At 35.4% G+C, this 21,881-nt stretch overlaps 1 protein-coding gene across 1 annotated transcript in view; it reads right to left on the bottom strand.

Annotated features, from left to right (window-relative positions):
* The window catches only part of ADGRL4 (adhesion G protein-coupled receptor L4), a 143,057-nt gene that overhangs the window by 39,325 nt on the left and 81,851 nt on the right, over positions 1–21,881 (bottom strand). The window contains exons 4-9 of the mRNA XM_044000054.1: positions 15,303–15,458; positions 14,819–14,889; positions 12,740–12,919; positions 12,462–12,645; positions 7,966–8,082; positions 1,976–2,181 (exon numbers count right to left, since the gene is read on the bottom strand). Of these exons, the coding sequence (XP_043855989.1) occupies positions 1,976–2,181; positions 7,966–8,082; positions 12,462–12,645; positions 12,740–12,919; positions 14,819–14,889; positions 15,303–15,458 (914 nt within the window). The remainder of the gene's footprint in view (positions 1–1,975; positions 2,182–7,965; positions 8,083–12,461; positions 12,646–12,739; positions 12,920–14,818; positions 14,890–15,302; positions 15,459–21,881) is intronic.

Below are 21,881 nucleotides of genomic sequence, written 5' to 3'. Positions count from 1 at the left end.
TGTTCAATGCTTTCTCTACCACACTATCGCTGCCTTCAAGCATAGGATAGATGATGAATCTCAAAAGTATCAAAATAATGATTTACTGCATCTTGTAGTTTTTGTGATTCTTCTGTTGTTTCCTCCACATTGTGTTTTTTTCCCAGTAAAAAGAGACTTAACATACTTTGATGGATCTATGATACAATCAATGTCATTATCCCCTGCCATGGTATAGATTACAATGCACCTACTCCTTGTCCATGTCTTTCTATAAAGTTTCCATCATGACTCTACACAGTGTTCTGCATAGGTTGCTCTAGAACCCTTGAAATGTTAAGAGAACCAAGAAAGCATGGAGTCCACCCATTTGTTATCCCTCCATCTTGCTATTCTTTACATTGTCTCTGCATATTTGCCCAGATCTAATCCAATGATCCTCTTGCTAGTTAGTCCCAGACCCCAGCTCATTGCCCTCCTCTAGCATCTGTCATGACGAATGAACAGAACAAGAAGGAGATGAAAAATGAATGTGTGAATGCATGAAGAGATAAATGAATAAAAGTTATTGAGTGATCAGTATGTGCCAAGCCTTGTGCTAAGTGCTGGGGATACAAATACTGATGTAAAGACAATTTCTGTTCTTAAGAATACTTCATTGCACAGTAATAGGGAGGGACAACACATGCACAGCTACTTTGGCCCAGGAAGTTACAGGGTTGGTGACTGAGACCGCACAGGAGTCCCTTCTAGGAACAATAGCAGAGTTGATTTGATCTTGTTCCAGAAATGAAGTGGGTGGGTGTGTAGGTGGGGAGATGTAACCATAGGGGCAAGGCATGTTTTTGCTTGTTTTTTTTTTAATTTTTCTTTGTACCCCCAGTGCCTAGAACAGAAAAGGCATTTAGTAAATGTTTACTTGAGAAGATGGTAGGGGAGTAGGAAGTGGAGTGAAGTATAACCAGGGAAACTGAAGGGCTAATGCCTATGGCTTTTGGTGTGGGAAGCAACTATTTTATTTTTATCAGTGACAACAGAGCCATCATATCTGGACTGTAATATCAATATAGAATCTCAGGTTTGGAAGGGCCCTTCGGTATCATCCAGTCCAATATATCCCTAAACAATAATCCCCTCTACAACACAACTGACAAACATTCATTCGAAATTCTCTCAAAGACCTCAAGAGAATGGGCACCTGCTGACTTGGGAGGAAACTCATGCCTGAATTCCTGGGAAAAGGACAGTAAGAGCAAGTGAACAGATTGCAGTACATTCAAGCAAGGTCTGTGCTGGAGGTGGTAATTTTGAGGGCATTGAAGGATTCAATCTCAAGATGTAAAAGAATAATTTAAAAAGATACTGTGTTTTTTATTTGGGAGAGGTTAAAAAAGTTCAAAGGAAAGCAATAAAAGGACTTGTGCTAACTTTCCAATGAAACATTTTTGGACTACTGCTACTTAATCTCTTTGGTGAATTTATTTATAACCAGGCCCAAACACTTTGAAAGTCCTGTGCGACATACCAATTGGAAACAAGGCACGTGAATTCCCTTCCTAGGAAAGTGATATATTTCAACTAGACCCTACGACTTCATATTTTCTTGTAATACATAACACATTTTCTTGAGGAAAAAGTGACTCTCTAAAGAAACAAGATCTTAACACAAACCTGAAGTCTGTTTAATTTTAAAAGTGTTGTCTCTCTCTCTTTCTCTTCTCCCCTCCCCTCCCCTTTCTTTCTTGTTCTCCCTCTCCTTTTCTTCTCTCTCTTCTCTCCCCTTCCTTCTCCTTCTCCTTCCTCCTCCCCCTCCCTCCTTCTCTTCTTTCTCCCTTCCTCTCTTTCTTCTTTCCTCTCTCCCCTCTCTATATGTACACATATATAAATATATAAGCATATATTTATAACAGGTAGATATATAGATGGATAGCTATAAATACATAAATAGATTAGATAGATTTACCAACATGCCCCCCAAGTGAGGTAAACAACTTACCTTTACATGACTTAATGTAAATGTGATTTTCTCAAGCTTGTAGAGTGCAGATGGTTTTGCACTAATTGAGACCGATACAATTGAGGAGATCACAGTTTCTTCCTGTTCAGGACTCTTGTCACTCTCTGTTTCCTGTGAGGCACTCTGAGATGATGAAAGCAAAGCTCCGATACTCTTATAATGTAAAAACACAACTGCAATGGTACCTGTTAACCAAATAACATATTTGATGGACTTTTCCATAGAAAACAACCTAGGAGATTTTGACAGAAGCCTAATATATGCTCTACTTTTCATTTAAACATGCAAAGTCATATGGAATATTTTGGGGAAATGGAAAAGCTTGAAACTGAAAAAAAAAGTCTTATTGATTTATCTGTGTATAACTTGTAGCCTTCCAGTAAAATGTAAGTACCCTGAGGACAGGGACTGACTTTCATTTTTGTTTTTGTCTTTCCATTGCCTAATACAATATCTTGAATAAAAGCAAGTATTGAATCAAAGCTTATTGAATTGAATTCAATTGAATACAGCAGGCATTTTTCTGTCATGCATGCTAACAAAGGAAAGGTTGAAAAACATTTAGGAGTTCAATCCATAAACACCTAAGATAAGGAGTTGGTATTGTTTTTATAAGGGATTTTCCTTTCTGAATTATATGCAGAATATGTAGAAAATATTTTTATATAATTTCATACCCAAATCCAGAATAAAGATGATTGATGTAAAGAAAATGTGAAGTTTGAAAACAGGAAAATTACAACTCTAGGCTATAGATACATTTGCATGTTTGATAAAGGAAGGAGTTCTAGATAGCAATTTTCCAAGTTTTTTTATAATGTGAGAGTCAGAGGAATTCCAGGGGTTACTTAGTTTGGTTTTGTAGTCATTGGAGGAATCTATTCTATATCATTGACATGATTTAGGGAAGCCCTGATGTGTTCAAATATCTGAAGGGCTATTAATATGGAAGAATTAGATATATTATGTATAACTATGAAGGGTAGTACTCTGATCAATGACTGAAAATTACAGAGATAAGTTTCTGTTCAGAGTGAGGAAGATGAAACTAATAACTTGAGCCATGCAAAAATGGAATACTTTGGAATGCAGTGAGCTCCCTGTCACTGAAAATTGTCGAACCCAGGGTAGATGCCCATTTCTCAAAGTGGTTACACAAGAAATTCCTGCACTGGATTAGAAGTTGAAATGTATCCTCTTTAAGACAACCTTCCAGTTCTAAATTACATGATTCTATGATCCTAATCTTGGATTCTAAACACAGTCTTCCAGTGATGTGGAATTTGCTATTTTGTAAGGTAGCATATTCTATCTGCATTCTTCTAATTCTGTTTACTATTCCTAGTCCTAAACTCTAGAGCAGCAGAAAATTAATCTAATCCATTTATCCACATGCAAGTTCCTTAAACAGCTTAGCTTAGTTTTATCTTCTCCAGGCTAAGAATCCCTAATTCTTTCAGTGGCTATTTACTTAATACCATTTCTAGGAATTTCACTATGTTGCTAAATTATGTCTAGATACTGACTAGTTTGTTATGGTCCCTATGAAAAATGTGCCTCAAGAACTGCATCCAGTACTACCAAGCATAATCTGACTGGTGTATTTTGGAGGGAAGGTCTTGACTAGTATCGTTGGTCGTTAGATGTAGAAATGGTCCTTGAAATTGTTTAAGCCAAATACTTTGTTTTGAGAATTTTTGTTGTTCAGCTGTTTTTCAGCTGTGTCCTGACTCTTTGTGACCTCATTTGGGGTTTTCTTGTTAAAGATACTGCAGTTGTTTGTCATGTCCTCCTTCCGCCCATTTTGCAGAAGAGGAAACTGAGGCCAACAGGATTAGTTCACTTTTCCAAGGTCATACAGCTAATAAGTGTCTGAGGCCAGTTTTGAACTCAGGAAGATGAATCTTCCTTGACTCCTGGCCTAGTACTCTATCCTCTATGATGCTCATCTTAATGATAAAGGAAACTAAAGGCCAAAGAGGTTGTCATTTGTTCAAGGTCAAACAACTAGAAAAGCTGGGAGCAGAATCTAGATCTCAGGGCTGTGTCTTTTCCAGTGAAGCATTTATAATAAGTATAGTGTATCTCTATTAAGGAGATCAAAATCTGCCTAGACTTCTTTAGTAACCACAACATGCTCATGTTGAGTCTGTGGTTAATTAAAATCCCCAGAATTTTTCATATGAATTGCTTTAAAGTCAGATCCTCTCCATCCTATATTGTGAGATGTTTTTGAGGCTGCTGTCTTAATTTTTTGTTTTTATATTTATAGCCTCTAGAAGTGCCTGGCACAAAACAGGGGCTTAATAAAATGTGTGTTGGTTGACTGATTCATTCTTGTTAAATTTCATTTATTGGTTTTGGTCCATCATTATAATCTATTGAGATAATTTTGAATCTGGTCATTAACTGAAAGTGACATCTCTCCATTTTATGCCATCTGCAAATGTTGTGAACATGTCTTCTCTCCTTTCAAGCAACTCAATGAAAAATATTGAATAAAACAGAGTCAAAACCATATGATCATGACTGGAAAATAGGCTCAATCAGCTACAAATGCACCTAAGTGGAGCATTACACTATAAACTCTGTGACAGAGGGCTTCAATTTATTCCTTAAAATGTTTGTTATACTATTTCCTGTTGGAAGAGCATTCTCTTTGATGGAGAAAATGGAATAAAAAACAAGAGTTAAGTAACTTTATCTTTTCTTGTTATTTATGAACATTATATCTTTTGCTCTAAACAATGGATCTATCCCTTTACTCTTCTAGCTAAAATATCATTTTGCTGTTATTAGCAATTAAAAAACCATTTTATGGGTCTTACTGACACTATTCTTCAGGTTTATGTCATAGTTTTGAATGAATTCTTGCTTATATACACAATTTTCTCTTTCAGTGTGATACAGTGGATAGGATATTGGATTTGGACTCAGGAAGACCTGGGTTTGAATCCCAACTGGCTGGGTTACCATGGATAAGTCACTTAACCTCTGTGTGCTTCAATTTTTTCATCTGTAAAAAGTGGAATGGTAGACTTGACAGCCTCTAATGTCCCTTACAGCTCTGAATCTGATTCTATGACTTTTTTCTATGCATTGGATTTTATGAAACACACTGGATTCTTTGGACACTTCCTTTTTGTCTTCCTAATTTATGTTATTAAACATTTTAGTCAGGTTTTCATTTTATGGATTTTCCCCTCCCCTCCCTCATCTCTGTTGTTAATAATGTAGCTAAATAGTGAGTAAATTGGGGATATGGCCAGTGAGATGGAACTATTGCAGTCCTCTGGGCTTTCTCCCTAAACCCTGAAATGAAATGAAATCTTAAATGTAAAAAAACAACAACCCTAGCTCATGCCTCTGAAGACTAACACTCCTATTGCAAACTTTTATTCTAAAATACACAATCACTGAAGTAAAAATATTGAAATACCTCCATAGAAAACTTAGCCATTATTTGCCATGCAATTTTGTGAGTCTCTTCGTAAATTGAGTTTATTCTATAGAAGTGAAATGGATATTGCAGAGGGTGAATGTGGGCAAGGAGGAAGACACTGACTCTTGCTTACTATCCCTGATTTAGAATTAATATATCCACAGTGAAATCTAAAAAAAAATACAAGTTAATATAGTAAATGCAAATTTACATAAATCACATAACCTCTGGTGTCTTAACTAACTTAATAACCATTCCAATAATTCAGCCACATAGTTTCTTGATATTCTCAGTGAATTTCTCTAGTGAAATTAATCACTGTACTAGAGCTATCTCTTCTATAGGCACAACATTAAAAGCCTAGCTGGTGAGTGTTTGGGTAGCTTACAAGAGATAAACAAGCAGAAGGGAGCTGGGGCACAGAATTTGATAGGTGACAGATATTCCTGCCAAATCCACCCCAAAAGGGAAGGGACTGCCTGTGGGGTTTATCTATGGCCAGGGACCTATGGCAATTTTAAAACAAACTAGTCAGCTGTATAGCAACAACAGAATGTGGATATGAGGTTTCTAAGAATGAGAGAGAGAGGGAGATGGGCTATTACTCTGTTCACTCATTGCGTCCCATACCTCTCTTAGAGGACAAACTATATGCTGCTATGAATTATAGTTATTCCTGTACTTCTCTCTTTGTCCCTATTAGCTCCTAAGTTATGTAAAGGAAGGAATGTTTTCATTATTTTTTGTATCTTCCTTGTTGTACATTTCCATTCATACAGGAGAATGCACTAAATGTTTATTGAACTGAATCCAACAAAGCAAGAAACATTTAAGTGCTTACTGGACACAAAACACTGAACTGAATATATGTATATGTATATGTACATATATATTAAGTTTATATATTATAATCTAGTGAATAATTATTCTTTTTTATGCTAAATGAAATCCTATATTCTTTTTTTGGTAAGATTTTTAATTCCAAATTTTTCTCCCTCCCTCTCTTCCTTCCCCCCTCCCCAAGACAGAAAGCAATCAGATACAGGTTATAGATGTATAATCACATTAAACATATTTCTGCTTTAGTCATGTTATGAAAGAAGAATCAGAACAAAAGGGAAGAACATCAAAAAACAAAAAAACAAAAACAAAAGTAGAAACAGTATGGTTCAATCTGTATTCAGAATCCACAGTTCTTTTTTCTGGTTGTGGAGAACATTTTCATCATGAGTCCTTTGGAATTGTTGAATAATTATTCTTGATGCATGTTACAGTTTTTAATTAAAAAATTCAGTTCAACAAATATTTAAGTGCCTACAATGATATACACACACAGTTTATATATGATATATTTGTATACATACAGTCTGTGTGTGTATGTGTAATATATACATATGAAAACACACAAACAAAACAAATTCAGTTCTGTACTCTGCAGAGGGTAGGTTCTTGATACGTTGTTGTTCAGTCATGTATGACATTTTGTGATCCTATTTGGGGTTTTCTTGGCAAAGATACTAGAGTGATTTGCCATTTCTTTCTCCAGCTGATTTTACTTATGAGTAAACTGAAGCAAATAGGGTTAAGTGATTTGCTCATGTCTGCACAGCTACTAAGTGTCTGAGGTCAGATTTGAATTCAGGATGATAAGTCTTCACAATTCTGGGCCTGGTGCTCAATCCACTATATCACCAGCTGCCTCCCTCATTTCTAGATATAGATTTGCTGAATTAGAAAAAAAAATCAACCATAATGTATTAAGGATAGGGGCAGGGGCAGCTAGGTGGCGCAGTGGATAGAGCACCGTCCCTGGAGTCAGGAGGACCTGAGTTCAAATCTGACCTCAGACACTTAACACTTACTAGCTGTGTGACCCTGGGCAAGTCACTTAACCCCTATTGACTCACTAAATAATAATAAAAAAAGAGTAGGGGCAGCTAGGTGGTGCACACACACACACACACAAACACACACACACAGAATTTTATACTTATAGCGTTCAATATTTTGGACACTATACATACATACATTCACACACACAAAAATACACACAATTTGGTCCACATCTGTGATTTCACTGGCATAGGAGGCATTTATATCAGTTTCTTCTCTATAACTTAAAGTCTTTTTTTTTTTTTTTTGGTGGGGCAATGAGAGTTAAGTGACTTGCACAGGGTCACACAGCTAGTAAGTGGCAAGTGTCTGAGGTCGGATTTGAACTCAGATCCTCCAGAATCCAGGGCTGGTGCTTCATACACTGCACCACCTAACTGCCCCCTTAACTTAAAGTCTTAGTGTGTTGTCAAGGGCACTGAGAGGTTGGCTAAGTGACATGCTCAGGGTCACACAGGCAGTACATATCAATCCTTCTTGGCTTTGAGGCCAGCTCTCTATCTACTCTGCCACACTTTCTGTGACAAAATCTAATGGAGTTCCTTTCAGTTGAAAAAACATTTATTAATTAATTATGTGCAAGATGTGGCTCCCATAAAAAAAAAGCACAAATAAGAGAAGGCAGTTTTCCTACCGTTAGTATCATATTCATCTTTTCTTTTGGGGTAGATTTTTATATAATTTCCTTCCATGTTCACATGAGGATGAATATGTTTCATATGATGAGAATCAAAAGCAAATAACTTGAGACCTGAAAAGAAGCAATACAACTCTTATATTTATTTAAAATAGTGTAATAATAAAACTTTGACACAAGCATAAAATGACTATGTTATTATGTTTACAGATGTGATGTGTCAACTTTAATGAAGACAATTAGCATACACTTGGATATTAATAGTCATGTCCATATATGGGGCATACCAAAAATTTCAGTGCAGTTTTAAGCTTTAGTAACTTATTATTGTTGTTTTTCAGTTGTTTAAGTTATGTCCAAGTCTGTGTGACTCCATTTGGGGTTTTCTTGGCAAAGATACAGGAGTGGTTGGCCATTTCCTTGTCCAGCTCATTTTATAAATAAGGAAACTGAGGCAAACAGGGTTAAGTGACTTGCCCAGGGTCACATAGATAGTAAGTGTCTAAGGCTGTATTTGAACTAAGGAAGGTGAGTCTTCCTGACTCCCAGCCCAGCATTCTATCCACTGAACACCTAGTTGCCCCTTAATAGCTTATTCGCTATCAATTATTAGTTATTATAAACACTGTAATAACTAAAAATAATTTGAAGCTATTAAAGTTTAAAATTGCATTAAAACTTTTGGGACACCCTGTATTTATGGCTAAAAATTTTTTTTCATGAAATTCTTGCTTTTAATTTACCCTGTGTCAAATAAGATAAGGATACATCCATCTTGAATTGACTATAAATCCCAACGACCAAAATCCTTACAAAGAAATATAATATTTCTGGATTTCAAAGTAAGTAAAAAAGATGGGTTTGAATCTCAGCTCTAATATTACTTCCTAAGTAATATTAGACCAGGTAATTCTGCATCCCTTCTTTGTAAAAAGTGAGGATCTAAAAGAGAAAGCATTGTAACCCTATGATTCAATGACCTTAATACCCATATGCAAAAGCATCCTTAGATGGCACAAGAATACAACATGGCAAGTAGATTCTCATTGTAGGTGGAGAATATTTCACATAGTCAATCACACCAAAATTATTATATGGAATGTCAGGTTTTTTCTATCTTAATTACAATAACATAATCTTTCACTTCACATAAATAGCAATTCCTGATAATATTAAATTCCTGAAATGTATTTGTGATCTCATTGACGTATTCATTCCCTCAAATGATATCAGTTGCAAGCTATCCACATCTGCTAATTCTGTGTTACTTGTCCATGTCAGGCTCCCCAAAGTCTGATACAGTGCAATGTATGTATTACAGAACGTTCTTGCTTTTCCTGACATTGGAAGACTATCTGTGGAGTGCCTGGTCTATGTACTCATTATCTCTTCCTCGTGTTCTCATGGACATGAACAGTCCATCTTCAACAACCATACATTTCTCTGATGACATTCTTTATTTCTATCATGTTTTTAGGTAACTAGCTAACATCTACCATATACCTCTATTTCTCTGAGTGATACTCATTTAATATTTTCCAGTAACTGTATTATTCCATAACTTGCAGCCATATAACATTGCTGAAAAGATAGGACTTTTCTGGGGGTGGAGAGATTCAAGGAGTTTTGAAATTTCATTTTCTTTTTCCCTTCCCTTCCCTTCCCTTTTCTTTTTTTTGCAGGGCAATGAGGGTTAAGTGACTTGCCCAGGGTCACACAGCTATTTGGAATCCAGGGCGGTGCTTTATCCACTGCGCCACCTAACTGCCCTGAGTTTTGAAATTTCTAAGAGGCAGTCTAACCTATTCTGTTTAAATCTGGTTCAATTTATTGTCCATTTATACTATTTGTCTAAGATTTTACATATATACATACCTACACACATGCATACTTACACACACACACACATACATACATACAGTCTGTCCTAAAAGTCTTAGTGCAGTTTTAAATTATTAAAGCTAAATTAAAACTTTTAAGCCTTTTAAAACTCCACTACAACTTTTGGGACAACCTGTACATACTATACACACACATGAATTTATACATATGTTTGTATATATTTTGTATCAACACATATATAAGTTGCCTTTTTGAATATATACTTACACAACATAAATGTACATATATGTACATAGAAGCATATGCTATCATATCTATAGAGCTATAGCTGTAGAAATGTATATATTTTAGTTATAGATACATACATGAAGATAACTAGTGCTTCTTCATACATATATGCATGCATATATAACACACATAAATACACACATAGACATATATTGATACACAAAGTACATACAAATAGATCTATATATCCTGATGACTGAGCTCTATAGATGTGCACATACAGACATATGCATGTATCCACATGTATAAATATAGGAAATAATGATGGATGAGATAGGTTATCCATCTAATTAAATGTCATGATCTGAACAACAGGCATAGTTAATTCACTTCTGGTGGATAGTCATATCATCAGGCTAAACACTTTGAATGGTCAGATTTCACCTAGGAGATCTTCATTCTTCTGGGATATGATGTAACCAGAATGATATCATCTGAAAAGACACCATCTGGAGGCACTTGCCATCCCAAAGTAATAATTTTTCACCTTGAACTCAACACTATATTTTCTCCACCACAGTGGTGAATAATACTTTTGGGGACTATATATCTCCTTATTTTATTTTTCACCTGTTATTAATCATTAAAGGGTCATCAAACAAGTTATATCTATTATATATTCCATAGAATCTTAAATCATTTTGGGGTGTGTGTGTGTGTGTGTGTGTGTGTGTGTACATGTATGCAATTATATATGAGTTGGCGGTTCACATGGCTGCCTTTGTTGAGTATAAATATGGTCGAAGATCTTTTCCATGCCTTTGATATCTTTTCATCCTTCAAATACTTTATGGATCAATTCCTGAATGTTCTCATACTTATGTCACCTTCAGGCTAAATCTCATCCATTTATACCTGGTTTAATCCAGTTCCTTTTCCCATCTTTGTTTCTTTGAATGCCAGTTTAACCTATTCTATGAGTGCATAGAGAAGTGTGATTAATTAGAATCCAAGTGTAATGGCTCTACAATCCTTCCATGGTGAAAAAAGTTTGATATAATACTAATGGAAATACAACAACAATAACATCAATAATAATAGTTGGTATTTACATTTCAAAGTGAATTGCATTAATCTCCTCACAATAACCCATTGGGCTAAAGAGCTTGAACAGTATTTTCTTCATTTTAAAGATGAGAAAACAGGGTAATAGGAGTTAAATGATATATTGAGGTTAAATATTAAATGGTGAAACCAAAACATGTACCTAAGTCTTCTAAAATCTAGTTGTTGGTGTTTGCAATATGTCAGATTGTCTCAATTGTTGATATGTGTCAGGACATGTTTAATACAGAAGAACTCAGTGGCATTCTAGAGCTAATCTCATATTTTACAGTCTGTATTCAAGGGCATGAGAATCTAGAAAAGGCAGGATCATTGATATTTATTGTTTAAATGACTTGCTAATTCTAAAGTTTGCATTCTCAAAGAAGAAGTATGTCTGTGGAAAAAGGGAATGCTTTCGTTAAAACATTTCTTGATTAATTAGAAAATCTCTAGAAAATGAACAATGGGAGAAAGTGCAACCTCCCTGGTATGAGTAGTACCAGATGTCACATTGTAGTGTCAAATTCAGAGTAGCAGGGGATGAGGGAGTTACTTAAGAGGGAAGAAATAGGTTTATCTCCATTTATATATATATATATATATATATATATATGTATATGTATATGTATGTATATGTATATGTATATATGTATATGTATATATGTATATATTTGTGGGACAATGAGGGTTAAGTGACTTGCCCAGGGTCACACAGCTAGTAAGTGTTAATTGTCTGAGGCCGGATTTGAATTCAGGTCCTCCTGACTCCAGGGCCGGTGCTCTATCCACTGCACCACCTAGCTGCCCCCCAATTAATATATTTTTGACAGAAAATGTTAAAATAATTTTTGATGGGGGCAGCTAGATGGCGCAGTGGATAGAGCACCGGCCCTGGAGTCAGGAGTACCTGAGTTCAAATCCGGCCTCAGACACTTAACACTTACTAGCTGTGTGACCCTGGGCAAGTCACTTAACCCCAATTGCCTCACTAAAAAAAAAAATAATAATAATAATAATTTTTGATGGCTAGCATAGAAATGCTTTGCATGACTCCATATGTATAATGTGCATCATATAGCTTGCCTTTTCAATGTGTGTGGGAGGGGCTGGAGAAAGGGAGATAATTTAGAACTCAAAAAAATCATGTTAAAAAAATTAAAACATTAAAAATACTGCTATAATTTTTGGGGGAAATATGAGTATTATGCACAAATAGTACAAATCTGAAATTTTTGCTGTTTAATTTTTATTTGAAAAGAAAATGAAACCATATTTCAAGACCAGAGTGTGGCATAAGGAGTAATTTCTTTCCTTACCCATGTCGCTTGAATTAATCTCTAACTGGGTTGTCTTTTTGAAGTTCTGGGACATGCTTAGCATGGTCTCCTCCACTGTGTGCATCAGTTTAGTGAGACTTGTTCTTCTATTATCTGCAGACAGCTTGTTCCAAATTGTAATTTTATCCTTTTGAACCAAATTGTTTACGGTGTTAACAAAAACCTATTGGCAGGAGAAACATGTTTTTTTAGTGTTAGGATCTCTTGCTATTCACAGGAGTGGAGAAAAATATAATCACAAGCCTCAGGCTACTTACATTAATAGTTTTATTAGTAAATGCTTCCTTCTCAGAGACATTGCTACTCATATAGCTCAAGGATGAAGAAGATGCAGACAGTGCTTCAACAGTGGTAAGCACATCGATGGGGAAAAGTGCTTGTCCAGAATTTTGGTAGATTTCTTGCAGCAGATTCAAGGGTTCTTTTATGTGCCTAATCTGGGAAGAAAAGAGGTGTAGTAGTGACAGAAGGAAGGAAATCTCTATATAGCATGGAATACTAATTTTTTTTCAAGATTAAATTTATAACAGATTTTTTTTCTGGAAATGTTCTATTGACTTGAGTAGTGGTGAATAGACACTCATTTGTGCATATGCATACTTGCACATGCATATACACATGTGTAAACACACACATATACAGACAGGCATATATATGTATATATGTGTGTGTATGTTTAAGAACTGTGATTTTCTTGGTGTAGGAATCTCCTAGTGAGGAATTACCTCTACAATGCAGGTTGGCACTTTTTTCTTTTACAACTTAGTCTTAGAAAGTTGGCTATAACATTAAAAGTTTAAGTGACTGTGTAGGTAGGATGTAAATACAGGTTTTCCTGGATTCAATAGCAGCTCTCTATCCACTCTGCTATAGTTCTTTCTCTGTAAATAACATAACAATGTTAAATACAAACCCTGATTTGGACCTAGGGATTAGTTACATAATCTGACCAAATAACTTCAATAGAAGTAGTTATTTTGGGAAACAGCATCAATCTTTTCAGGATAGATACACTGGTGGACAGTTCTATATCCTTTATGTGCTACATTGGAAAGGCTCACCAGTCAGAGCACTTGAGTTCTGCCTACTATGTGGCCTTGGTTAGGTCATGTGATTTCCTTAGGCCTTGGTTTCCTAATCTCTAAAAAAGGAGTTGAATGAGATGACCTCTTATGTCCCTTCCCATAGCTCTCAGTCTATGATCCTCTAGACTCCCAAGAGATGTTAGAAACTTCTGTCAATAAAACTTCTTCCACCAGCGCTTATCAGTACCTCATCAATGACTTAAAGTCTTAGAGTTATCTGAGATTCTTAGTAATTTGCCCGTGATAGTAGCTATTACTCATCAGAGTCAAGACTTTGACCCATACTTTCCTGATTTCAAAGCTGGTACCAAAGCCGATTCATGGTACTATGAAGTCTCTCTGATAGCTAATGCTCAAAAGCAAAGAAGTTATTTTATAGTTCTTCTTTCTTGCTGTATGCTTAATATATCTACTTTAATTAAGGGATGTATCAAAATATGAAATCATTTTTTGAATAATAAGCACACATCGAAATAGTAAATAATAAATTAACCACTGAATTAGACTTTTGAATCTAACCCAGGAAGCCCTTTTAAGTTTGATGATAGGTGAAATCTGTTTTCAATGCTGTTCAAATACTTGTGACTGAGATTCACTGATTCAGTCACTTTAGAAACTGTTTGTGAAATTTGCACCTTTGAGGGAAAATATGGTTGTATAAGGTTTTTTACTTTGATTTACATAGACCTAGGTTAAAATCCTGCTTCTGAGGTTTACTGGCTATGTGACCTTGGACAAGTCCCTTAACCTCTTTGTGCCTCATTTTCCTCATTTGTAAAATGAAGAAGTTGGATTAGATGCTAAGTTTCCTTCCAATTTGAAATCAATTATCCTATGATCTTAACAAATGCTTCTTTGAATGGGACAAAAAAAGGCAGGCTTTGCTATCTTACTTGTCAGCTGTCCCCCCTTTTTTATTGAGTACATTTTCCATCACGCCAAATAAGAAATCACAAAGTATAATTAAATGTGGAAAAAAACCCTATCTTCACTATTTATCACTAAGCAACAGAAACAGTTTGGTTATTTTCCAATTCATCAAATTTTTGATACTACCCAAACAAATTATAGGAAATTAACAAGCTAATTAAGCCTTAGATTTAAATAAGTAAGCTACTTCCAATGTTCTAGAAGTCTAACTGCAGGCTCCCATTCCTAAAAATCATTTTGAAAGCATATTTACAGAAACAAAAGTGTCAAATTCAAATAAACCATGATCTTAAAAGCTTATGCATAAACCATTCTACTTACTTCAATTAAAGTTTTGTTAATATTTGCAGCAATGCAGACATCATCTAAATGACAGTTTGCCTTCACATTTTCTGTAGAAAAAGAAAATTCACCATCTGGTAACTTTGTTTAATATACCACAAATGGCTTATTGAATAATTTAATTCCCAGTTATTAAGTAGCATATATGCTTAGTGGATATATTTGAACAATTTCCAATGATATGTGGATCCTTTCCTCAAACTATTATAAACAAAACAAAGAAAAACAAAAGCACATTCCTCAACATGCCTAATTTTTTTTTCTTGTGTTAAGAATATATCTTCTTTTCATCTGAAAACTTGACTTAAGGTACTGTGCGTGTCAATTATATCCTCATCTAGTTGTAATGACAATGCTTTGCTTCTCTTGCTGATGAACCTTACCAGGGCCCTAATGAACAGTGGTGGTTTCCTTAGAAGGGGTCATTCTATCATAACACAAACACCTTTATAATATCATTTACCTTGGCAGGAAGTGCCATCATTTGGCTTAAATTGCAATTTTCCTGTGGATGGCTGATAACCTTCTTTGCAGGCACAGTGATACCCTCCATTCACGTTTTCACATTTAGCATGATCCCCACAGGCACCTGGGGTTGCTTCCCGACACTCATCTATATCTGCAAATATTGTGAGAAATTGAATTTTTTATTAAGTATTTACAGACTAACACCTTGCTACCTTGTTGATAATGGTACTGCATCCTGCTAGCCATTTCATAACAAAATTGTTTTTAAAAAAGTGAGGAAATAGAAAACCAAATGTAATGGGAGCACATCTGAAAATGCTATCAAGGAGAAATGACAAGGTAACTTTAGCTGAGCACATAAAAAAAGCATTTGGTTTAAACAATCAGTTTTGATATGATGGTGAAAAATGTTTCAGCGACGAAATTCATATGTGTGTTTCTTTCCTCCTATAAACAAAGATTAAGCACAAAAAAGCATTTGAGTATTCAGGTGGCTGAAATCAGCCTGAGAACATTCTGTGTGTTTAAGGTATGCCTTTTAAAACTAATTTAATAAAGATTTGTTTCTTTAAAGGAATCTGTTTCTGCTGTTTCTTTAATGAGCTCTAAAATGTTCTCCTTTCTGCATGTTACTAAGACAATTATCACAGTTCTTTTACTCAGTGACATGAGGGAAAAAAATAAGCCAGGGCCTTTCTCATTAATATTTTCTGAATCTGGTACTTCCAATGTTATGCACTTTAGCTAATGTCAAACACTGAAAAGTACTCCTTAAAAATATTTGCTTTATCTCATTTCAAAACATTTCGTTTTTGGCCACAAAACGAAACATTAAACATTAAATGGCAAACATTAAATTAAATGATAATTTCATTATTCTGCCACATTGGCTACAATATACTTCTCTCCAAGGTTACATTGTGTATGGGTCCTCTAGTCTTCTAGTCAGTTGCCAAAGTGATCTTTCTAAAGCTGACCCAACCATGTCACCGTCCTATTCAAGAAACTTCCGTAGCTCCCTAGTACATCCAGCATCCAATATAAAATCCTCTATTTGGCTGTTAAGACCCTTCATAATCTTCCTCCTTTCTACCTTTCCATTCTTTTTCCTTTCTTTTCTTATTTTTTTGTGGGGCAATGAGAGTTAAGTGACTTGCCTAGGGTCAGACAGCTAGTATGTGCCAAATTTTTCCTTCTTTTTAAATTAAATGTTATTTTATTTTCAGATCTGTACCCTTTCTTTTAAAATTTCCTCCCTCCCCTCAATTTTTCCTATCTTTCTTATACTCGACTCCCTGGCTCCATGACTTCTATGATCAGGTGACACTGACCTTCTCACTGGTCCTCCATCTTCCAGTTCCATGCCTTTTTACTCCCTGTCTCTCATGTCTTGAATATTCTCTTTCCTCATCTAGACCTCATGGTCTTTCTCTCTTTCTTTCTTTCTTTCTTTCTTTCTTTCTTTCTTTCTTTCTTTCTTTCTTTCTTTCTTTCTTTCTTTCTTTCTTTCTTTCTTTCTTTCTTTCTTTCTTGTAGGGCAATGAGGGTTAAGTGACTTGCCCAGGGTCACACAGCTAGTTAAGTGTCAGGTGTCTGATGTTGGATTTGAACTCAGGTCCTCCTGAATCCAAGGCCTGCTTTATCCACTGCACCATCTAGCTGCCCCTCCTCCTGGCTTCTCTCAAGACTCAGCTCAAACCTCACATTCTGCAAGAGGTTTTTCTTCTTCATCGGGATTGCCAGAAGCTTCCATCTGAGGTTATCTACCATTTACACTCTATGTATCTTGTGCATGGGCAGCTAGGTGGTGCCATGGTGCATAGAATGCTGGGCCTGTTGTCTGGAAGACTCTGAGTTCAAATCTGACCTCAGACACTTACCACCTGTGTGTCCTTGGCTAAGCCCCTGTTTGCCTCAGTTATCGCATTTGTAAAAAGAGCTGGAGAAGAAAATGATAAACCACTCCAGTATCTTTGCTAATGGTGCCACAGAGAATTGGACACAACAAGAAACAACTAAACAACAACAATCTTGTATATACATAGTTGTTTGCATGTTGTTTCCCTCATTAGACCCCGAGTTCCTTGAGGGCAGGGAATGCATTTCTACTTTTCTTTGTATCCCCAGAACTTAGCATGGTACCTGTCTCATATTAAGTCCATAATAAATGCTTGTTGACTGACTTGTGTATACATCCATATGTACATGTTTTCTCCCACATTAGAATTAAACTTCTTGAGTACAGAGAATGTTTCATTTTTAATTTTGTATCTCCACTACTAAAACAGGACCTGGCGCATATTAGGAACTTACTCAATGCTTGCTGATGGATTTGTATCCTCAGGGCCTCCATAGTGCTTGGTACACAGCACACACTTAATACATGCTTACTTCTTTGATTAATTGAACTACTTATTTCAGTGGGCTAGCAATTTCTTCACCAATGCAGGTAACTCCCTCTGTAAGTCAGAAGATGGTCTTCGTGAGTTGTTCTGGCTGTAAAAGTTTGTTACTTGCTGGCTTTCCTTTTTGGTCTTTCATCTGTTTGGTCCTCAATCTGTTGAAAGGCCTATACTCCTATTGTATTCCATTCTACAATCATTTAAGGAACTACTGTTTTCTAGACACCATATTGGGTTCGGTGGATACAATGACATATCTTCACATATTTTTTTGAATCCTTCATATTTATCGTTTCTTATAGCACAACGAGATTCTATTATATCCATGGAACTCAATTTATTTAGCCATTCCCCAATCAATAGAAAACTTTTATTTCTAATTCTATGCTACCATAAAATACAACTATTAATACTTGGTGAATATGGGTCTTTTGTTTCTGTTTTTGACCTTCTTGGAGCACATGCTTAGTGATGGCATCCATAGGTCAAAGAATATGGATATTTGTCTATTTTTAGTTTAATTCCAAATTGCTTTCTAGAATGATTGGACCATTTCATAACCCATCAACAGTATGTTAATGTGCTACCAACACTGACTATTCCCATATTTTGTAATTGTTAGTTTGATAATTATTTTGATTTATATTATACTGTTATTTGTAGCAATCTTATGTTTAGCAGTTTGCATTTATTTTTTAAAATTTTATTTTTAATTTATGGAATAAAACAAGCATTTCCATAACATAGTATAATAAAAAAGGTGATTAAAAACAATTTGTTCATATTCTTTGACCACTAATTCACTGGAAAATGACTTTTGGTCTTACATATTTTTATGTTTCTTATACATCTTTGACATGGGGCACTTATCAGAGAGAGGTGATACAAAGATTTTTTTCCTACTTGACATCTTTTCTTCTTACCCTAATTGTATTGCATTGTGTACAAGCATTGTATTTGTGTACAAGCTTTTCGATTGCATACAACCAAAATTATTTATTTTTTCCTGCATTCCCCTCTATTCCATATTTTTTTAAAAAAGAAGCTTCCTAGTCATAGCTATGAAAGGTACCTGAACTTATTCTTTTCTAAATTTTTTATGTTATGACTGTTAACATTTAGGCCATTTATACATTTTGAACTTATTGAAGTAGATAGTGTAAGATGGTCTAAACCTAATTTCTGCCAAACTGCTTTCTAGTTTTCCCAGTATTTCTTGTCAAATAGGGAGTTCTTCCCCAAGCACTTCATGCTTTAAGGTTTATCATGCATTGAGTGATTGTTTTATTGTATCTGTACTTCTCCCTAAAAATTATCTTGTATTTATTGGTAATATGTATACATTGTCTTCTCAAAAGAATATGTTACTCAAGGCCAGAAACTATTCCATTTCTGTCCAGCCCTAAGATTCTCTAAATGTTGGCCAATTCCCCCTCTCCATTTCTCAGGCAGCAGCACTATCAGAAGCCACTGGACAATTTTCTTTTTCAGCTAGAGTAAAACACTCGACACCTTTCGCTTGTCTGTGTGGTCAGAACAATTCTATTTTTGTCATCTCTTAGTGTAGTTGCTCACAATATCACTATACTTGAGCCCCTAATGTCATTTGTACTCCAGTTTACATTTACTCTTTTCATTAGCTGGACCATCCTTTTGTGTATACAATTTCATGGCTCCATAGCCTAGGTACAGGAAATTCTAAATGTCACCAATACCTGAATTTCTTCGTGTTGTTTTAGTTCTGCTTACACCCAAATTAACTTGATATTTTTCCAAAATTTACAAAGAGAGTGAAAATTAAAATATAAACTTGCTTGATAGGTAGAAAAAGAAAAAGAAATAAAAATACAATGCTCATGGTACTCAGGACTAAACAGTATATGCCCTTTTTAGCAAATGAAGTTGTGTGTGTTTGTGCATATGTATATATGTGTATGAGGGACATTGAATAAATTTTGCTATATCATATTATTAGCCAGATTACAGGACTCTTTTATTCAAAGAACTAGAAACAAATCATGGATGAAGAAATAATTTTAATTCCTTCCATAGACATTAGAAAAAATACACATTAATATATACAGGTATATATTCTATGTAAATAAAATCTAACTTCATAGAATTAAATTCTATGATTTCTTTAGATGAGGGTATTTCTATTGTGAAGGCTCCTTTTCTCTGATGCATAACAAGCATTTATTAAGCACCTCATATGTGCTAAGTGCTTTACAATTATCATATTATTTGATCCTCACAACAACCCTGGAAGGTAGGTACTATTATTAATCCCATTTTACAATGAGAAGACTGAGGCAGAGAGAGGTTAAGTAACTTGCCACAGGTCACACAGTTAGTAAATATCTGAGGTTGAATTTGAACTCTGAAGGTCTTCCTGACTCCATTCGTATGGCTCTAACCGTTGTACCTCCTGGCTTCCTCTATCTGAGAGACAGATATCTCTCTATATAGCCTTTGTTTATAGCCTTATAAACTCACCTGGGTTTGCATTCTTGTTTTTCTTTGTTTCTTTGTTTGTTTGTATTATTATGGGGCAATAAGGTTTAAGTAACTTTCCCAGGGTCACACAGCTAGTAAGTGTCAAGTGTCAGAGAACGGATTTGAACTCAGGTCCTTCTGAATCCAGGGCTGGTGATTTATCCACTGTGCCACCTAGCTTCCTTCTCTGGGTTTGTAGGAGGTTACTTGATTTATCTATCTTCCACATGGTTTTTCTTATTGCTGTTCAGTCATGTCTGACTATTCATGATCCCATGAACAATCCATGGGGTTTTCTCATCAGTGACCCTGGAGTGGCTTGACATTTCCTTTTCCAGTGGATTAAGGCAAACAGAGGTTAAGTGACTTGCCCAGGGTCACACAACTAGTAAGTGTTTTAAGTCAAATTTGAACTCAGGTCTTCCTGCCTCTAGGCCCAGCACTATCCACTGAGCAACCTAACTGCCTTTGTTGCATAGCTAATATGAGCCAGAATGCAGGATTTGAAGCCAGTTCTTGACTCTAAAGCTAATTCTGCCATTCTGCCTGTCTTATTCTATTAGAGTTTTTCATTTCCTATTTACAGTGGATTCTAATGACTATAATTATTGGACCTGTCAAGCTTACACATCTACCAACATTTGGAATTAGCTGAAATCCAGGGAAAAGAGGCATACTTGTATAAGGTGGTAATAGGTGTATTTCTTTGTTCAAATTCCCCGAGGATGATCAAAGTACACAAAGCAAATTACTACAGGATTGAAAAAGAGAAATAGTTGCACGGCTGCCAAAGAAAGGTAATCCTTATGGACAGCAAAAATGGGTGAGAAATAGCATTTTTCCAGAGAACCTGTTTTGCACTGTAATCCTAAACATAATCCATCAAACAAAACACAGGGAGAAGTTGAACTGTGCGGGTGGGCTACAGAACTTCAACACAACTCTCACTGCCCTGGACCAGTGAGTATTTAAAGCAGGACTTGTGGGAAAAGAAAATCATTTTCAAAGTACTGGAGCTATTCTACAAAATTGCAGTAAAAGAACATTTTTAGTATGGATTTTGAAATAACAAATGTATTACCACTAAAATAATTGTTCTTCCTTTTTAACTCATCTAGTTAGAGTATCTGTGTGTATGCATGTGTGTGTAACTTCTAACGAAAACAGGGGTAATTCTGTTCTTGTAAGGTATCATCAAGAGCTGAATAAGGTGGCCCTTTGTGATTTGGGGTTTTTAAGTAATATGATCAGAAGACAAGGAAGATGTATTCTGGAAACAAGATATACCTGGGAATGGAGCAGCATCAAAATTATATCAAACTCCAGTGATTAAAATGTTAAGGGTTAGATTTTTTTCCTTCTTGTAGCCAGGATGCTTACACCTACAGTTGTAGATGATAATTAAAGGCACATTCCCCATTTTAGGTAGCACACCTTTCCCAATGGTAAATGAACAAAACATAATCTTCTATGGAGAATTAAGTAAGATTGAAATACAGTAAATTTTCTTGGTAAGAATTTCATGTATGCATTGAAAATTCCATATTAAAATAGTTGATTTTTTTAGAGTCAAAATATTTATTTTTATTTATAGGAACAAAGTACTCTGCTGACATCTACTTGAAAATTTCAAATAGTATATATATTTAAATATCTAGTACAAAGAATAATGGATT

This window comes from Dromiciops gliroides, chromosome 4 (genome assembly GCF_019393635.1).
Source record: "Dromiciops gliroides isolate mDroGli1 chromosome 4, mDroGli1.pri, whole genome shotgun sequence".
Classification (NCBI taxonomy): Eukaryota; Metazoa; Chordata; class Mammalia; order Microbiotheria; family Microbiotheriidae; genus Dromiciops; species Dromiciops gliroides.
This window is presented reverse-complemented; position numbering and strand designations above follow the sequence as displayed.